This window comes from Taeniopygia guttata, chromosome 4A (assembly GCF_048771995.1).
Source record: "Taeniopygia guttata chromosome 4A, bTaeGut7.mat, whole genome shotgun sequence".
NCBI lineage: Eukaryota > Metazoa > Chordata > Aves > Passeriformes > Estrildidae > Taeniopygia > Taeniopygia guttata.
Window position 1 is genome coordinate 11,049,522 of NC_133029.1, and position 19,258 is coordinate 11,068,779.

At 48.7% G+C, this 19,258-nt stretch overlaps 2 protein-coding genes across 4 annotated transcripts in view; both read right to left on the bottom strand.

Annotated features, from left to right (window-relative positions):
* Positions 1–84: 84 nt before the first annotated feature.
* RAB39B (RAB39B, member RAS oncogene family) lies at positions 85–8,431 on the bottom strand. Its single transcript, XM_030272297.4, has 2 exons — positions 7,648–8,431; positions 85–3,602 (listed from the first exon to the last, which is right to left on the bottom strand). The coding sequence occupies exons 1-2, from the start codon at positions 7,860–7,862 to the stop codon at positions 3,176–3,178; spliced, it is 642 nt and encodes a 213-aa protein (XP_030128157.1). The 5' UTR covers positions 7,863–8,431; the 3' UTR covers positions 85–3,175.
* Positions 8,432–17,192: 8,761 nt separating this feature from the next.
* The window catches only part of LOC100231283 (synaptotagmin-like protein 2), a 33,929-nt gene continuing 31,863 nt past the window's right edge, over positions 17,193–19,258 (bottom strand). For all 3 annotated transcript variants that reach the window (XM_030272292.4, XM_072929144.1, XM_072929143.1), the window contains one exon: positions 17,193–18,859. In XM_030272292.4, coding sequence (XP_030128152.4) covers positions 18,714–18,859 — 146 coding nt within the window. In that variant the 3' untranslated portion in view covers positions 17,193–18,713. The remainder of the gene's footprint in view (positions 18,860–19,258) is intronic.

Here is a 19,258-nt window from a genome sequence, read left to right on the forward strand (position 1 = left end):
GATCCAGCCCTGGCTGGAATACACAACAGGGACCACACTAAGAGAATGGGTGGGGGGAAAGGGAAGAAAAAAAAACCACTGAAGTTTCTTTACAAGTTTTGAATTTCACATTATCACGTAGTAACCATTTTGCTAAATACAAGCATATTTTCAGTCACATACAGACAGCTAAATACAGCATTATTTTCACATTTCGTTACAGTGCATAACAAAGCAAGGACAGTGTAAAGTATGCTTTTATTCTGGAGGTTCTGAGCAAGTTCAGTTTAACATGCAGATTGTTTTTAATATGTGGTAGAGACCACAAAATGTTAGCTTTTGCTTTTTTTTCTCTCTTTTTGTTCTAGAGTGTAAGAGCTCCTGACCTTTACCCTGTGAGAGGTATCACCACCTGATTTCTTAAAGTCCCTCTAAGTCAAAGCATTAAAACCAGTTGTTAGAAAAGAATTCTTAGCATATCCAATAAGTTCTTCATCTTAGAAAAAACATTCCAAATTTTGTACAGATGAATCTACATTTCCTATATTTTAATAAGCTGTCTAGAAAATGCAAGGAATTAGAAAAAGATGTAGATAATGATTTCTCTATCATTTAATATAACAATTTATTAACTCTAAGTAGTTAAGACGTACATTTTATTCTGTACTGTTTCTCTTTAGAATTACAACACTTCTGTATTTAAATTGAAGATTTACTCTGAAGGCCTGAATGCACTTACTGGCTTAGGCTTTCTGGAATTTCTCCCTGGGAGCAGTAACAGGGAATGTCCAAAACCCATTAAATAAAATATTGTCTTTCTCATGAAAAGTGATCTTTCCCCTCCGGCCAGGCTCTCACACAGGGAAATACAGAATGTGACTATTGCTAAAATGTCTGATCCAATTCCTCACTGCCCCTCATGTCACACGCTGGCTCTGTGCCCTTGGGGCTGCTGCTATCCTCAGCCAGACACCCCCAGACACACCTAGTGACCAGCAGCAGCTGCTAGCTGGACTTCCCATCCAGGAACAAAGAAACGGACCCTTTGGTACTGCCTGTCCCTGCCTTTGTGAAATGCAACTGACTGAGCTGGTCTGAGCAAACCCTGCACTCTGCCATGCCCAGTTCCTTTGCTCACCCAGAAACAGATTTTGTAAAGGGCATACTTTTTAATCTTCAGGGCACTCAACCACAAGAGCCTGGCATCCACTGGCCTTTAGCAGGAGGTGTGGGATGCATTCACAGCCCATTCAAGCAGTGACAAGCTCACCAAGAAGTGCCAGGCCACTGCCACCTCCTTCCTGGCATTTGCTCCCTGCGCCCTCCCAGCAGGTGCAGAGCTGCTGCTGCTCCCCTGCAGAGCCCAGGAACAGAAACTGTTCCTAGAACACCAAAACCAAAAGTGTTCAGGCTTTGGGTTGTTGGGTTGGGCTTCCTGCGGATTTGGGTTTTTTGCAGCTTCAGTATGGGAACCGCAGGTTTTTTCTTACTACAGACCTGCCCGTGTGCTGCTGCAAACCGTGAGAACAGGCTCAGGAGGAGAAACAGTCTGAGCTCAACAGCAATCAAGACCTGTATTTCTGTAGACAGGGCAGATTAAAAAGATGGAACAAATATTTTCCTTTTCTCTACTCAGAGGCCAAAAATAAACTCTAGATGCTTCCTGTGGCTTTTACCTAATCCCCCACTCCTGCCCGTTGCAGTTTGGTGTATAAAGCTTTCAAACACAAGTTAAAAAGTCATTATAGTTTTGTTTGCTCACTTTCAATAGGCTGAAGTTCCCTAATTTGCTTCAGGAACACAGTCACCCCATTGCACTTCAAAAGCTTGGGTTAAAATTTGGCAGAAGCAAAGCTTTTAAGTGGTGAATGGCATTCCCAGAAAACATCCACCTACCTACAGCTTTTGTGACATGGCTGCCATCCCATGATGGCCAGCCTGAGATGGATCCTCTTTTGTCAAACTAAAACATGGAGGAAAACAAATTTTACTCTTGAGTGTGTCTTGAGGCTTTCCTTTCCACCTGCTCAGACACTCCTGCTGTATGTTCCACCTTCCCAGTGCCAGTTCTCTTCCACAGAGGCCAAGACAGAAAATGACACTTTAACAGCAGAAAGTACCGATGGAAGCTGTTGCTTTCAATGCTATTTCACTTCTTTAAGAACTAATCTCATCTTTTAGGATGTCTGATGCACCTGAGTTAAGCTTTTCAAGTTTTTTATTTTGTTGGGTTTCTTTTTTCCCCTCCCTCCTTTCCATCCCTCCTTGTGACCTGGCTGGTAAGGTCAGCACAGTGCTGCTACTGAGACAGAAATGGTGTGTCCCACCTGGCTGCAACACCCCAGTCTTAAGACATAACACCTGAGGACATGGTTCTGTCTTTATGCTCTTGATCACTTAATTCTACTGGAAAGCCCTGAACTTGGGGTACTTTCAAGGTACTCACCCAGGCACTAAATGAGTAAAAATTGCATTGAGTAATCTCTACTGCAGCAAGAGTTGCCACTTAGAGTCTTGGTTCTGCACAGCAAGAAAAACACTGTTAAGGGAGGAATAATTTAAATTTTGATTACCAATCAAATAACTACTGTTTTTCTCTTTAAATCCCACAAAATATTCTTCACTATTGAACTAGGTTCAAGAACATAAGAAAGAAAACTCAGAAGTGTGCATACCATGTCAGTAAACTTTTCCTGTGAACTGACCTTATGAGGAAATGGTATCTGTGCTGCCTTTAGACCTTCCTGGAAAGAAATAGCTGACACAAACCAAAATGTCCTCCTGCTTTCTCTCTGTCTGCCTGTTTGTCAATTGACTGAGTATCCATCCTGTGGCTCCAAAAGCCAGCAGGGAGCTATGGGTTTACTTAAAAGAGAACATGTACAGTACCCTGGCATGTACCAGCCCATTCAGCTCTGTATACTCTCTCCTGTCTTGTGCAGCCCCTCATTTCTGCTTCCTGTCTCCTTACAACATCCACATGCACCCTCACTCACTCTCCTTCAGGTTTGTAGCCCCCAGTTCTGAAAGGTTATTTGGAACAGAACATTTCTTTCCAGGGTATGTCCTGGTGTCCAAAACAATGTGGGAGGCTGTTCACAATGGGAGTGTCGCTCTCCCTTCTGTCACACTGAGTTCACTTAGTAAAGAACGTTTGGTTAGTAGAGTTCATCACCACTCGCCTCTCTAGAGGAGCTCAGCACAAGCACCGTCTATCTGATTTCACCACTTCTTCTGAAGAGTGCACTACGTTCGGGACAAACCCGCTCTTTACCCCTTCCCATCCCTCCTGGATTGAAATGTCCCCCCTTTTCACCAGCTCGTATATATCACGAGTCAGATCAGTGAAGGCCTTCTCCACGTTAATGGCATCCCGAGCCGAGGTCTCGATGTACTTCATGCCATAGGCAGCAGCCAGTTTCTCCGCCTCGTGCCTGGTCACCTGCCGCTGCGTGTCAAGGTCACACTTGTGACCCACCAGAACAAAGACGATCTGGTACGGCTGCACGTGCACCTTGGTCTCCTCCAGCCACTCGTGGACGTTCTGGAAAGACCTGCGGTTTGTAATGTCAAAGAGGAGGAGTCCTCCAACCGAGTTCCTGTAGTAGGCTCTGGTGATGGACCTGCAAGCCAAGGAGCCACAACAGTGTTAAGTTACAGCTGTCTGAATATTTGTCCTTTAAGAAAGCAGCATTACCAACACCCTGTCTACCCTGCAGAATACAGGGCAAGAGAAGGCCATTCAGGCCATGTCTTAGAACTTCCAGCTTGTGCTCTGAAGAGATTATCATTTAAAAGGAAAACTTATTTTGGCTTAAAGATTTCATGCTTGGGTAACTCCCCCACTGATTATGGCTCTCTTCAAAATCCCCACCACCACTTTTTTCCCTCATGGATTTCTTCATGCCCCTGGCTGTTGAGTCCCACCCCGCACCATGTCAGTTCACTGGACACCTCATCTAACCCACTGGTTTAGAAGCACTGTGACAAATCAAAGGATTCGATTGAAACCAAACACCCAGTCTCTGACAGCCACAACAAAGCAGGAGGTCAGAGATCTGGAAAGGCTGACCATGGGGTTGTAGCTCCCCTCCATACACCCAGGGCCCTGGGACAGGGACATTCACCCATCCCTGCAGCTTCTTCCTCTACACAACCAGATTAAAGTGACATTGCAGTGACAGGACACCGCTAGTGGCACCAACTGAGAAACAGCAAAATAATACCAGAGCTTCCAAGGAGAATCTGCACTAACACTGGTCATGTTCCTGCCAAATACTGACTTTAAACAGTCGCTAAAAAGACCCTGGAACTGCAGGCTGGAAAATGAAGTACATGTCCCACAGCTCTTCCCAGCCAGGCCAGCCCAAGGCTGCCAGAAGCAAACATGGGGTGATGGAGCAAAGCCAAGGCCAGGAGGATAAGCAGAGCTACAGGTCAGTGGCTACTACACAAGGGAAAACCAAGAAGCTGATGAACAATGGTGTTTCTGCAAGTCATGGATATGCTTTAAATCCAGAAGCAATGATCAATTTCAGTCCCTGGAGGAATTCACACCCAGGCCTGAACTTTCCTTTTGGAGTAATGCAAGCACTGCTGCATTTTTACCTTAGGACAGTCTTTTTTTGGGTATGCAAGACTGTCGTTAGGTGTTGTTTGGTCCTGTACTGTGTGTATCTGTCAAAATTTCCCCAAGAAAGGATGAACTAGTTTTAAAGAATTGTTTCACCAACAAATATACAGTGATGGGTAAAAATTCACAGACAGAACTGAAGAAAGCCAGAAGCAGGGGAAAAAACATAATTGGCTACGTTTGGATAATTTCTCCTGTCCAACTGTTTGGCTTAGGAACAATAGTCACTCTGCACATTTGGCACTGAGGGAACTAGATCTGCCTTTTGCTATCTGGCCAGCTGCAAATAGATATTGGCACTTGGAATTCACCCCCACACTGTCACAGACATTTCTGCTTCTCCCTTGTGTTCTGTGCCATCAGCCCTGGCTCCCCCTGCCAGCAACAACAATGCCTCAGGTACTCCCGAAAGACATGATGGGATCTAAGCTGAATGCTGCTTCAAGGTAAAATTAGGTGAAGGTCTCAGTGCCTTTTCTTAAAGCCTTTTTTTCCACAACTGTTTTCCTCACCAATCTGCAGGAGGCAAATCATATTGCCTTCATGCTGCACATCCCTCCCCAGTTCCCTTTTGAGGTTTCTGTCTTCTCTTGCCACGGACACTGATGCACAGCAGTACAGGGACTTGCACCTACTTTGGCCAAGTTTTAACCTGCAGGCAATGTCTCTGTCTGGGAACTGTCCCCTGCTCTGTACCCGTGGTGGGGACCCCTCCAGCCAGGGTCCATGCCTGTTTCCCTCTCAGCCAAGGGAGAGCTGCTGGCTGCAAGGAAACAGCTCTTCTGTAGGTGGTAGGACACTGTTCCAGGGAGCGAGGGCTGCACAGGCTTTTGCTTTTGCTAGCATTACACAACATCACATTTCAGACAAGGGAATAGCAGTATCTGAGCAACAGGAGATGAGTAAAACCTGCTGGATCCCGGAAGAACTGGACCCCGCTCTTCTACAGCTCCAAAGCAGCCTCAACACTGCCCCAGGCAGCACGTTCTGGGGCCTGGTCTGGCAAAACAGAGTGGCACATGTTTAACTGTAATTTAAGCCTTGACTGCACAGAAATCGCTACTAATTTATGGAGAGTGAAAGAGCTCACAACAGGGGGTCAGGAAGAGCAAAACTGTCACACAGCTGCTGCTCAGAGAATGCCAAGGTGTTTTCAAAATAACTACAGTGGTTTTGCTCATGGGGCAGCGGTTGAACTATGCAAAGCAGACTGGAAATGCTCAAATCTGAAAATGGGGAGCTCCTTCTTACAGATTTCCCTCTTAAGAAATTCCCTGTGCTTGACAAATGACAAAAAAAGTTTCAGGTTTCTGGAGAGTACCTGCTCCCTTGTGCCTCTTGCCTAAGACAAGTCCAAGGGGCTTTGGCTTACTCAAATAACAGCTAATTCTGTCTCTGGCCAAGAAACATTCCTTGCAGAAGGAGCCCAAGAATTGTCTTCATGGGTCACAATTTGTCACAGGGCTAAGAGTGATTTGAAAGGGATAAACACAAATCATATTTTACCTTTTTTTTTTTTTTCATATTTCACAGTGCCCCATAAAGGCCCATGGGTTTGCTCCAGCTTTTCACAAGTCTGCACTTTGGCAAGGGCATTTCGAAGTTGCACAGTGGGTTTTTTTACTGTCACTGACCATTCCTGCCCCCTGCACCCTTCCTGCCTTTGCAGGCTGCTGCCCACCGCAGCAGTGCAGCTGCCCTTGCTCTGAAGGTCAGAGCTCATCATGCTGACAGCCCGAGTGCCGGGCCAGGTCAGCCCCAGCACCGAGGGCAAGCAGCCTCCAGGGCCTCGGACTTCCTAACGTGCAAAAGGAAGGAAATTGAAGCCATCCAACAGTTCTTGCTCCTCACAGCAACGGCAGAACAGGGGACAGCACTCAGGTGTGTTTTCTATAGAGCTCTGCCAGAGATCCAAAGCTGGAAGCTGATGCAACTGCAAGCTAAAGCACCTCCTCTCTCAGCAGAATAAAGCACCAGCTCCTTGCCTGCAAGGCCTCAAGGTATCAGAGGAAAATCCTGTCAGTGGATAAGACCCAACTACTGCATATCCTGGGCCAGACGCCAGTGCCACAAATGAGAGGGAAGGTGGTGAGAGGGGTGGGGTAGGGGAGTTTTCATCTACTGAATGAAACCAAAACATTGCTCAGGTGAGTCATTACAGCGCAGAAGTAGAAGCTCTGTGATGCTGCACAGAGATGCGAAACACAGGAAGTGATCCCAGAGGGAGCAGGATGGAGGAGTGGGTCAGGGTTAAAGACACATAAAAAATACAAGCAAACAGGAGGCCAGAAGCTGCGGGTACACTCACACGCCTTCAAAATGAGCACTGTCTGAGCAGCAGCTCTGCGCCCCTCTTTGGCTGGGGCCGAGCTGCTCCAACCAGGGCTGCTGTTTTTCCCACACAGTCCTGTGGGAAACTTGGCATGGTCCCACATGCTGCCTTTATTTTACTTCATCGAGACTTGGTTACTGCTGCTTAAGCTCCCAAATTGCCTGTGCCCATGCAGCGCTCGGCGTGGCACTCTCCAGAAAGCGCCTGTCATTTCTGCACAGCCACAGCCAAAGCTTTGTCCCGACCTTTCCCCATCCTGCGGAGAGCTGAGCTCTGCTGTCGCAGCAGAGCACCAAAACGCGAATTCCACTGCGCTTCGCGAGCCTCAGCGCAAGTGTTGGGCTGTGGAACATGCTGGGCACTGCCTCCGCACCGGGGGGAAGCAGCGCTTTCCGTGCCAGTGCATCCGCCGCTGCAAGGACACTTCCAGGCTGGCACAGCGCGGACCCAGCGCTGCCTCGGGCCTCGCATCCCTGCCCGGCGGCAGCGGGGCCGCTCCCGGACAGCCACACCTGCGCATCCTGCACATCCTGCACATCCTGCACACCTGCGTGCGGCCACCTGGGACACGGGTCCCGGGGATGGGGGGCACAAAAGGTGCCAATTTGACTCTTCTTTGTCTCGCTCCCACACGCCTCACCCGGCCGCGGGCCCCCCGCCCAAGCCGGGCCCGCAGCCCCCGGCCCCGCGCCGCGCGTCTCACCGGAACCGCTCCTGCCCGGCCGTGTCCCAGATCTGCAGCTTGATCCGCTTGCCAGGCTCGATCTCCACCAGCCTGGAGAAGAAATCCACGCCCACGGTGGGGTCGGAGATCTGGGCGAAGCGCCCCTCGGTGAAGCGGCGGATGAGGCAGGACTTGCCCACGGTGGAGTCGCCGATGACGATCAGGCGGAACTGGTACAGCCAGATCGCCTCCATGCTGCTGCCGCCGGCCCTCAGCGCCCGCCCGCCGCCGCGCCGCCCATGCCCGGCCCGCGGGCCCGGGGGCGGCCGCGGCCGCGCCGCTCAGGCGGGGCCCATGGCGGGCGCGGGGCCCTGCGCGGCTGCCGCGGCCCCGTCACCCCCGGCGCATCCCGCCCCGGCCCCGCTCCGCCGCCTCCGCGCTGCGCCCGCCGCGGGGCCGGCGGGGCCGCGGCGCTGCCGGTGCGGCCCCGGAGCACCGAACCCGCCGCGAGGCTCTGCCCCGCTGCCGCGGAGCCCGAGAGCGGCCCGCCGCTCCCCGCCGGAGCCGGGTGCGGATGCGAGGTGCGGGGTGAGGGATGCGAGGTGCGGGGTGAGGGATGCAGGATGCGGGGTGCGGGTGCGGGATGAGGGATGCGGGTGCGGGATGAGGGATGCGGGTGCGGGATGAGGGATGCAGGATGCGAGGTGCAGGATGCGGGCTGCAGGCGCGGCCGGCGCGGTGCCGGTGATGCAATGGCGGCCGCGCGGTACCGCACTGCCGGGAGGAGCCGCCAGCCCCGGAACGCGGCGGTGCGGGAGCCGGGCGGGGCGGGGCGGGGCGGGACCGTGCGGGGCGGCGGGGGCCGCTGGGGAGCCCTGGCCGGGGGGATCGGGGGCCGGAGGCATCCCCGGCACCGGGGGAAGTGTGCTGAGCCCGTGGCCGGGGAGAGCTCATCTTCCTCAGCGCTTCGCCAAGGAAAAGGGGGAGTCGAGCAGCGTGCGCAACACCTTTCTATGTTTTAAACCCGAGACTAATTTCTGGAGAGATTCAGGCTCCCCACTACTGCACTGGGGGCTTCGTTCCCACTGAAATCTACCGGCGGAGCCAAGTGCTGCTGGCAGTTCTGGAGAGCCCCGCACCGCCCCAGGGTCACCTGCCCCGCACCAGCCCGTCTGGAAAGGGACAGCGCTAACAGGAGGCGTGTTACTCGCGAAACACAACGAGTACACATCCTCACACTACGTGTCTGTGTATATATAGCGTGTGTATATACCATGTGTGTACAGTCTCAAAAATTAGTAATTACGGACATTAAATACCCAGCAACTTAAATACCACAAGTTTTAAGCCCATTTTCCCTCACTTTGCTGGAGTGGGTTCCGAGCTCGGCAGGGTGAAGCGCGGTGTTCGGGCGTGCACATCTGGCAGTGCGAGCACAGCCACCTCGGACTGCCGGTCCCAGTTTTGCCCAGCCTGTCCCACACAGCCACTCTCCCCTGCTCCATGGGATATGACCAAGTTTGAGCACCTACTTTTAAATCTCTTGTCAGAGCAGAGTTTTGATCTCCGGAAGGGAAAATTGGCATTTATATTATTAAAAACAGCGAGAAAAATGTCTGTATTCAGTCATATAAAGAAAGGAGGAATATTGGCACTTTTTAGAAATTTATTAGTATGTTGGTGGTTTTTTTAAAAATAAGGGTGGTTTCAATAAAAGCTCCTCCTTCATGACCACTATTGAAATGAATGCATTGAGAGTGCTTGTTATATTCATTAGGTCCTCAGAAAAAGGACATTTTATATAAGCATGAGACAGTTAACCACCATGTAAATTGGACTAGGACTTTAGAGAGACCATTTCAAGTCTTGAGGAATAAATGGCAAGGAACTTTTTCAATATTCTTTGAAATATAATATATTTATTAAAAAATAACCACACCAAAAGATTCTACTTTAATGTACCTCAGAACAGGAAAGAAAATTGATGGAGCAATCTACACAGCAACAGCAACAGCGCAACAGAAAAATATTAAACCTATAAATCCAAGTTAGTGGTACATTAACCAGTGACTCATTGCCAGCGAGGCTTTGTGGGGATCTGATGCACTTTACTGAATGATTTCTGAGTACTCCAAGCCCATTAGTTGAAGCCCACAACCAGTTGTGGTTTCTCCTCAGTGTTTTTCTCTCCTCCCCGTGCACTCGCACACACAGCTGCTCCATTCCCTTTCTTCCTCAGGTCTGGCTGTGCTCAGGCAGGCACAGGGCAGTCAGAAGTCACCCACCAGCAGCACCTCCAGGAGCAGCTCCAGGCCCACTGACCAGGAGCAGCCAGAGCTGCTCTGTGTCTTGCAGGGCTGTGCAGAGCTGAGGGGAGCACCAAGGCACCCAGCAGATCCTGTCAGAGCTAGAGGAATTCCTGAAGCATCAGGCACCTGTCTTCCCCAGCAAATCAACTTGCAGAACCCCATGATGCAGATCCTTGTGTTCATCTTCTCTGAACACATGCATAAAGATGAGCACCCTCTGCGTGACTAGGCAGCCACGGTATTAATTAGCAGCAATGAGAAGGTAGGAGCAAATGAGATCCTGGGAGAGCCTTTGTTCTGGTACTGTTTTAGAAAATGGAAAATCTAGTGTCTGACAGACAGTAACCCAGATCTGATGCAAAATGAGGTTTGTTGGCTGAGGTCAGGATGGCAAGTGCTGGTGAGACGCCGTGAGAGTGTGTGCACCGATGGCAGCACTGGGAGCAGCCCCCGTGGGCTGATGGCAGCTCCAGGCTGGGGACAGCCCTTCAGTGCCCTTCCCGTGGCCCTGGGGGCAATTCCAGAGAACTCCTTTCCCTTCAGAGCTGGTAGTGCTGGGGAGAGCTGCCTGAGAACTACCTGAGCACAGGTGAGGGCAGGGCTGATCCCAGAGCTCTCTCACCTGCTGGCAGCACATGTGGGGCTGCACAAGCAGGGTCCAAGCCAGCAGCCAGCACCACGCTGGGAAGCCAAGGGGAGCTCTCGTGTAGGCAGTGCTGGCCTAAAACCTGTGCTGGGAACAGCCAAACATGGGTGACAGCCCTGCCCAGGGGCTCTGTGCACACCTTGCTCTAGGTGACAAACATCCACACATCAGCCACTGGAACAAGTACTTCTTATTTAGTAAATTTATTTTAAGGCATAAAAGCCGAGACAAAATGAGGCAAAGGCTGGAGAATGACTCTGTTACTACCCTGTGCTCTCTGTAGTCTCTATCCCAGAGAGGTTATATTCACTCCCTTTTAGTGTAAGATGATGAAGCCCTAAGCAGATACTTGGGCTTTTTTGCAATCCCTGTTCCTCAGGCTGGTGGCTGGTGATTGCTGTGCAGGAATTCCACCTTAGGCCCAGCCCCTGCCCCTGCCCCAGCAGTCCCTATGGCTGGGGTGGGATAGTCTGGAGGCAGACAACTCCTCTTAGGCAGGAACTCTGCTGTGAGAAACACAACAGAGAAGGTGCTGTGGTCAGGGACATCTCAGAGCCAGACACCCTCCTGGACCTCAGCACTGCAATTCACAAAGGTACTCCACAGAGTCATGGAATGTTTGGGTTGGAAGGGAGCCTCAGTTCCAAACGCCTGCCATGTGCAGGGCCACCTTCCACTAGACCAGGTTGCTCAAAGGCCCATCCAACCTGGCCTTGGTTGGGTTCCCTCTAAATAGATAGTATTCCCTCTAAGTAGTTTAGTGTTCAGCTGTAGCTTAGCTTTTCTCTCAAACCTGTGCCCTTTACAGGGCAGCAGGAGGCTGAAGCCATCTCCAAGCCCAAAGCTGCACTACAAGGAGCAGAGTGCATCAACACTGCACACACCATGCAATTTTAATGCCCTTCCAGTTTCCAAGGATACAAAAAACAATCAATCAGCCACAATCCCTTGCTGCAAGTCTGGAGCTGTGTGAGGCAGCCTGTGGCTGTGCCCCAGCCTGGGACAGTGCAGTGATCACGGCACTGGTGAGCTGGAGCCCCACACCCACATGCTGCCATCCCTGTTGTACCCCAGCCATGTGCACAACGGAGCTGCTCATTGTTGCAGAGATAACCTCACCCAGGGACTCACCCTGAGTCCCTCCACAGCCAAACAGGCCAGAGACCATCACTGAGAACAGTCATGGGCCACAGACACCAGGATGACAGGAGAGCAGGGCTGGGAACCACACGGAGCAAACAATTTATTAGCTAGTTCTGAAAAACATCTCTGTTAAATTAGGCCTGTCCAGATGTGACATGGAGACAGATTACACTGTTGACAGGGATGTGATTGCACCTATGACCTATGGCTGAGTGTGTTGCTGTAAAACCCAGGACAGAGGGAAGGTATTAAGGTGAATTAGTGTTTATTATTTATACGATGCCCACAGTTAGTCAGGGTGGTGCAGACAGGCGTAAAGTCAAAGGCACCACACAGTGCTCTGGAACTGACAGCCCAGCTGACAGCAGGCACTGGGAGCATAATTTAGGACCTTGTGATGAGGTGACAGCCTTACAGCCTCCAGCAGCAGTAGCAGGAGGGGAGAGCAGGCAGGGCTCAATGCCAGAAGGCACATGGTGAACCTTCTGTCCCACCTTGGCTTTTGGCTAGGCTAAAGTGCCTTTTGGAGAGGTGGAGTTCTCTGGCAGACTGGCAGCCTCTGTCCCCAGAAAACTTGTCTGCTTGTCTGTTCTCCCTCCCCAAACACCCCCCTGTCAGCAAAATGCTCCTAGTGCACAAGGGAGTGAGCACTGCCCACCAAGGCAGTTCTAGGCATGCTGGCTGTGACTCCAGGGGTGCCGTCCTGCAGGGCTACCACTGGTTCCCCAGGGTCACACTGGACTCAAAAGCAGTAAAGCAGACACAGGCTTGATAAAGAGAGTCCTGGCTGAGTGATGCTGGCTGTTCCATTAATGGGCCCCATCGATATAAGAACCCATTACCTAAATTGCTCTCTTACACCAGGTGCCCAGGCTCCTTCTGTACCCAGCTGAGAGATGCAGGAACATTTTGAGAGCTATTTATCCCACTCAGCTTGATGGGAAGAACCATCCTCCACTAGCACTTCTCTCTCCCTTGGCCGCAGAGGAACAAAGGGCCCAGCACAGAGTAGCATCAGACAGCTTCAACTGCCCCATCCCCTGAGCAGGAGGCTCTGCCTCCTCACAAGGAGTTAACAACAGCACAGAGACAGGGCTGCAAATCCAGCCAGGATCCATGACAGTGGGAGAGACACAAATGCAGAGAAACATCAGAAATAACCAGAGAATCCTCTTGAGTTAGTCAGCATTTGCTTTGCAGCCAGAGTGGACAGGGAAGATTGAACTCTCATGTGGTGTGACCCACTTGGGTGGATGTGTACAGAGGATAAGGTTGTCCCCACATCCCTGCAAGTGGCAGAGCCACCCTCTGGAGCCACTCAGCACCCATCACACAGCCTCTAGCCCCAACAGCAGGCACATACAAGCAAGTCAGCTGGAGACATAAAACATTTTTGAAGAGACATAAAACATTTGCAAAATGTTTCCCTGTGACAATAAATTAAACAGCAGCTCCTTACCATGGGAGGGCTCACTCCAGAAGCAGCTCCTGGTGTCTTATTTCAGATTAGGATCACATTAAAATGGCCATGGGCTGGCTGATCGAAAAGGGGGCCTCCCATCAAGAGATCATTATATCTGCCTGAGCCTGCCTGAATCCTTGCACAGATCCTCCACTGGGAATATTATGTCCTTGTAGCTGTTCCCCAGGAAGGGAACAGGATCTGCTTAGAGCAAATAGAAGCCATTACAATCAGGATAAATTAGTAATGGTGAGTGTGAGAGAGAGCAGGGAAGGGAAAGAGATTATTGTGATTTTTCTTGGTATAAAGTGGGTGTCTGAGCTACTTATATTGTCAGAAAACAGCTCCCTGGCTTCCCCTCTGAGTCCAGAGTTCAGACTGCTTGCTTACAGCTCAAGAGGTACTTTGGATTGTTAACAACTACTATAATGGTATTATGGGTTGTTAGATGCATGAAAATCTGATTTCTGTTCCTGCTGGTATCGTCTCAAGTTTAGCAGCTGCACAGGCTGGTCTGCAGAGGAGAGGAAAACACACGTGCAGCCACTCTGTTCAGCACCTTCCCATCACAAGCTGCCATGCCTGTGAAGGGTTAATTGTGGGGTCTTTAAGGTGTGCAGAAGGTCGGACTTGTGGTGCTGTATAGTTTCCATTCTGTAATATACAGAATGCCAAGTAATTCACTAAACCCTGACAGCAGTCCTGGAAAAAAAGGAAAACAGACCCACAGAAATGCCTTCATGCACAGGATTCCTTCCTTTCCTCCTAAAGCAACCTAAAGCAGGGCTGGTTTAGCTAGTTGAGTCCACACCAGAGGCTGAATTGCCACAGCCTAGAGACAAGTTCAACCATAATATGATTGTACATTTTAAAGAGCAAATATCTGGCTGCTTAAGCGAGCACATATTTCAGGTCACTTGCAGGGCAGTGAGTGTACATCAGCCCCTTTCCAGCAGGAATATTTACTGGAGCCCTCAGGCATGAACCTGGTGAGACCAGCCAACCTGGCAAGCTCAGCCCCTGCTCCTGTTTGTGTTTTTCCACTCCTTTTAGGATGCTGCTGCCTGCTGACAGCTCCACCCTTCATTCAGACTTTACTATCTGACATGAGGCATTTAAGCTGAGTGAATGGGAAATTATTGCAAAACAAAAAAGAGCTTGGGCTGGGGCTGCCAGACCCCTGCAGGGCTCCTGAAGGAGATATACCCATAATTCCCATCCCTCTCTCAGAAGAAAAAGATCTCATATAAACTATTTTTTAGTAATTTCTCCATGTAATTTCTCATTTATAGTAATTTCTCTGGAGACTGATGCTCAGTTTTTGCACTTTCAACCAACCAACCTGTTCAGAAGCATGGGTGAAGGTGGGAAACACCCCAAAAGTGGGAATGGCCACTCTGGAGTTTCCCACTGTTGCTCAAACCTCATTTCTCCAAAGGAGCCATCTCCTGCTCAGGACAGGCCAGGAGCTGGTCCTGCTGTCCCAAAATTCTGAGTCCTCCTGCAGCCCCACAAACTTCACCCTGGCAGAGCTGCTCCTTCTGGCAGAGCCACCAGTTCCAGGAACCTCCCAAAAATGCATCCTCTGGGAGGCAGTGGCTGCTCCTGGCTGACCTTATGGGAAGGGATTTCTGTTTCAAGGGCTCTCCAGTGGTCAGTGGATCTCCTGGAACATGTACCAAAATCTGTGCACTGGTTTTGCATGGGCCTTCACACTGAGCTTCCCAATTTCTGCTGACAACCTCTGTGACAGTGCTTAGAGGGACATCTGCTCCCAGGCATCCCCTTTAACACCTGAGGGGTGCAAAATAAATAGGTGGAAAAGAAAAGGGATTGAGCCATGAAAAATCTTCAAGTACAGACACCTAAAACAAACAATCCCACTTGGTGCTGAGTACACTCATGCTTAGTTATCAGGATCAGAAATGTATTTATTCAGTTTTTGATACACCAATCTATTTGATACATTTTTTTGACTTAACAAGCCTGCAAAAATGCAGCATTTTTAAATTTTAACAGATCACGTTTTTACAAGGGTTTATTTAGCCAGCATTTTTTAATCTCCAAATCTCTACAGTACTTCAGTGTTTTCCCTGTCTTCGTGAAGGATAAATCTAGGCAAATATTTAATAATGGATAATTAATTCAGCCACTTCTTTCCATCTCTGCTGAAACACTCATTCAAGATTCAGCAATTCTTTCTTCTTTAGTTAGCTTCTAATACCTGTAATTATTCCTATTACATATTGAATGGCCATAGGCCACACATTTTATTTGCCTGATGAAGCCAAAACACTTTCTAGAATTTTGCTTTTTCTCCATTTTTTTTAAATCCGGGAAGATTTCCAATAAAAAGTTACATAAATCAGACATAACCTGGCAGAAAGCACACTGGCTCACAAATGCAGAAGCCTCATGGAAAGCAGCTGCCAGCCCTACTGTAGGTGCTGAGGTTTGATGTTAAAAGGAGGGTGCCTGAGGCTCCCAGGCTGTCAGCCAGAGCTCCCTGGCCCTGCTCAGTCCCTGGGGTCACTCCTGTGTCCAGCAGGAGCCCAGGGTCACCTCAGCTCCCACTGCTGGCACCAGCAGCTCCGTGTGCAGGAAAGGAGACACAAACCACATTCACTGGCAGCACAGGGTCTCACCTTTTCACACAGCTTTGCTTGACCCATTCTACAACTAACCAGTAAACAGTCAGAAAACTTTCCATCTGTTTTTCTTTTTTTTTTTTTTTCACCAGGTACAACCCCACTCTTGTTGCCATCAGCACACACACACAGGCCAGAGGCTCTGTGAGGTTCAGCATCCACAGACAACAAATGTCAGCATCATAAACCACATGCAAACAGGCCATTAACCTTATACCCACAAGATCCTCTGCTCCTCCACAGGACACTGGCAATAAATGTGCCTTAAGTCATTTTATGATGAAGTGCTTTCTGTGCAGTAAGTGAAACAGAGAGCATAGCAAATCAGCTGTGTGACAGAAGTGTGTGTGGCTTGGCAGTGTAATCTTTTACTCTGATAAACTATTAAATGCCAAAGAAAGCTTCTTAAGTTAATCAGGACTTAATTTAAATAAACAAACCAGCAAAAGATTAGCACAAAAAAATCCTCAATGGAATCTGAATACAAAAATAGTCTCACAAAGTCCCATGCCAAGTTCATAAAAATAACTCAGCTGGGATGAACTGGCCCACTGACCCCCTTTTCTCCCCTTCCTGGCACCACCAATGAAAAATCTATTAATTTTCTGAAACACCAACACAACCATTTCCAGCTCCATTGACACAACCAGCACTTTTGGCAACATTGCCATGCACCAATGCTGCACGAGGAGGAGGAGCTGGGTTAACTCCGCTGTCATGATGGAGAGGAATCAGCTGAACCCACCAGGAGGAGACCTGAGACAGAGCCCCTGCTGCTACCCAAGCCTTTCCCCAGCCACAGCAGAAAGTCTGGCCCAGGAACATCCCTGTCCCTGAGGATAGGGAAGCGCCCAGGAGGAAAGCAGCAGTCCCATGGGTAACTTCACTGCAACAAGCCACCACCACCCCACTGATGTGTGTACATCAATTCCACCTCAACCACCCACTTCTGCCACCAGGGCTCCTCACAGCAGGTCAGTTACACATCTGTAAAAATATTCGCATTTTCAGCACCTGAGGTAAGGATAATATTTTTTTTTAACTCTCAGCTTCGGCCCAGTATTGTGATGTTATCCCACAAAGGGATAACGTCACAAAATGACCAAATCTTGGTAAACAATACATGTCAGGCTGGACCCCCTACAAAGTATTTTTGGGCTGATGTCACAGATGTATCAGCTCCTTCATTAGACAGTCACTGCTTAATTATGTTCTTTATGGACTCTCTCCTAGTGCTTTTATTACTGCATCTGGTGCATTTCCAATTATTGTCTTTTTCCAACTGCAAAACCACTTTAATTCTATATTTTTTCCCATGAAAGCTGATTATATCCCAAATGTTTCCATTTAAAGAAAAAGTCTTGTTACTCTAAGTGTACAGTTTTCCATTAATTTATTTACAACCATCTTTGCTAAGCTGAAAATTCACAGTAGGCTTGAGTGAAATAAAATCAGTCCATTAAAGAAGACTATCAAAATAATCAGAGAGCCAAAATCTAAAGTGGGATAGTTATAAAAATTATTTCTTCATGACATTTCATTTGCCTTTTGGCAAAAATTCTTCATTTTGACATAACAAATTTTAACACCTCTTTTGCTTGCTTTTTTGTTATTTAGAGCATGATGAAAATAGGTACAAGATGACCAACTGGTGACTAAAGGAAAACATTATATTTAATCACAATATGTACATCCAAAATAGAAATTACAAAGCTGCAATTCAAAATGTATTCACAACACCACTCCACCACAGTCCATGTGCTAGATGGCAAAGATTTTTTGCAAGCTACTGGCAAAAGGGAAATTCCAGCCACTGACAACTCACTAACAGGTATCAGGTGAGAGGAAGAGGAGAAGGGCAGCAGGGGATGCAGATGCAGGAGACCCCCAGGAGCCTGCAGCTCTGCCCTCCCTGCACATTCACCCACTCCCCACTTACCTCTCCCACCAGCTCCCTCCCAGGATCTCCTGTGTCCCAGGGTGGTTGTGACCTTTCCTCCCTGACCCCTGATGCCAGGCTGGCGTGACACTGACTCCTACCTCAGCTCATATTGAAATGTTTTGCACGCAAGGCATTGCAAAGGTGTGATGAGGCCCGTTAGCAGTGTAACCATATTTTACATTTGGGCAAACATTTTAGTTTATATTGCACTCAAACTCTCCTTCACAAAGAGACTTCCCTGAGGTCTCGGAGGAAGCCTGTGGGAAAGCCAGGAAAACAGTCCCTGCTTGCAAAATCCCACTGTCTCTAAGAGCATCCCTGCACTCTTTCAGATTAAAGCAGAAAGAAATTAATATATCAAATTTCTCATTGTCATCCTCCTCAGGTTTCTTCATTTTCTGCTGCAAATAATCCTCTCTTTCTTTAGATGCACCTTGGAACTCAATTTTCCTCACATTAAAGAGGTGTTATCACCAGTGACAAATGCAAAGCTCCCATTCTCAAACTGTGCTGGTGATTTGGAGCAATTGTACACCAAGTACAAAGTGAACCCCTTGCAGGGAGTATGAATAATACCATGCTGCTGCTTCAGTACAACTACATCTCTGCATGGAAGAAAAATGGCACAAGAAACAATAATTTAAAAAAAGTCTCCGTATCTCCTTTTCCTTCTGCCAATGTTCCCAGAGCTTAACAGAATTCAAATATACTGAGTACATAAATGATTAAACAAAAAGGCAAATTAAGTTTCTTCTCGGTATCGTGTATGGCATCAAGTTTGGCATCTTCCATGTCCTTGGTGAGTGAATCAGTACTGAACATTAACACCTCCAAGGTGATGGCCATTAATTTCCTCATTACCCTGACACTTGCAGCCCCATGGATGGTCTCTTTCTCCCCGGTTCAGGAAGTTTCCCAATTCTTCTAATGAACACACTGTGGCACCAACAGTGGGTTATTTCAGCTTTCTCCTCCCCGCCAGTGAGCGCAGTGGCAGCAATCCTTCAATCCATTCATTGGCAGCCAACATCATCTCCTGCCAAAAGGCCACCTCCTCCTGTGTGGAGTCCATCCAGTCCACACAGATGCCATAGCTCAAACCTGAAAAGAACAAGAAACTTTGGGAGCTACACAGAGTTCCCACTTCATGCAAAAAATACTCAATGGGGTGCAACTGCTGCAGGCAATGTCATAACATAAAAGCTGCTGACTCCCCCTCAGCAAGCTGCACCCTGAGCACCTCCTGTGTTCTTGCAAATGCCTGTTCTACACCAGAGTTCAGAATGAAGTCACTGCAACAGCCACAAAATGCAAGAACCCTAAACATAACCTGCCAAGGAAAGCAATATTGGGCTCAAGCCTTTTCTGCATCTTTTTGAACAGTAAGAAAGGTCTTAAAGGTCTGGTCTTCTCCTTAAAAGATTTTCTTGTGGACAAGGTGGAGTATTCATCAAAATTCTCTTGTTTAATTTCTACAGGAATCAAATATACCATAGTGGA

Bases quoted from the DNA above. Each gene is read 5' to 3' on its own strand.
- RAB39B (XM_030272297.4), bottom strand. From the start codon at position 7,862: ATGGAGGCGATCTGGCTGTACCAGTTCCGCCTGATCGTCATCGGCGAC. The intron at 3,603-7,647 runs GTGAGACGCGCG...CTTGGCTTGCAG, and splicing joins GCCGGGCAGGAGCGGTTCCG to GTCCATCACCAGAGCCTACT.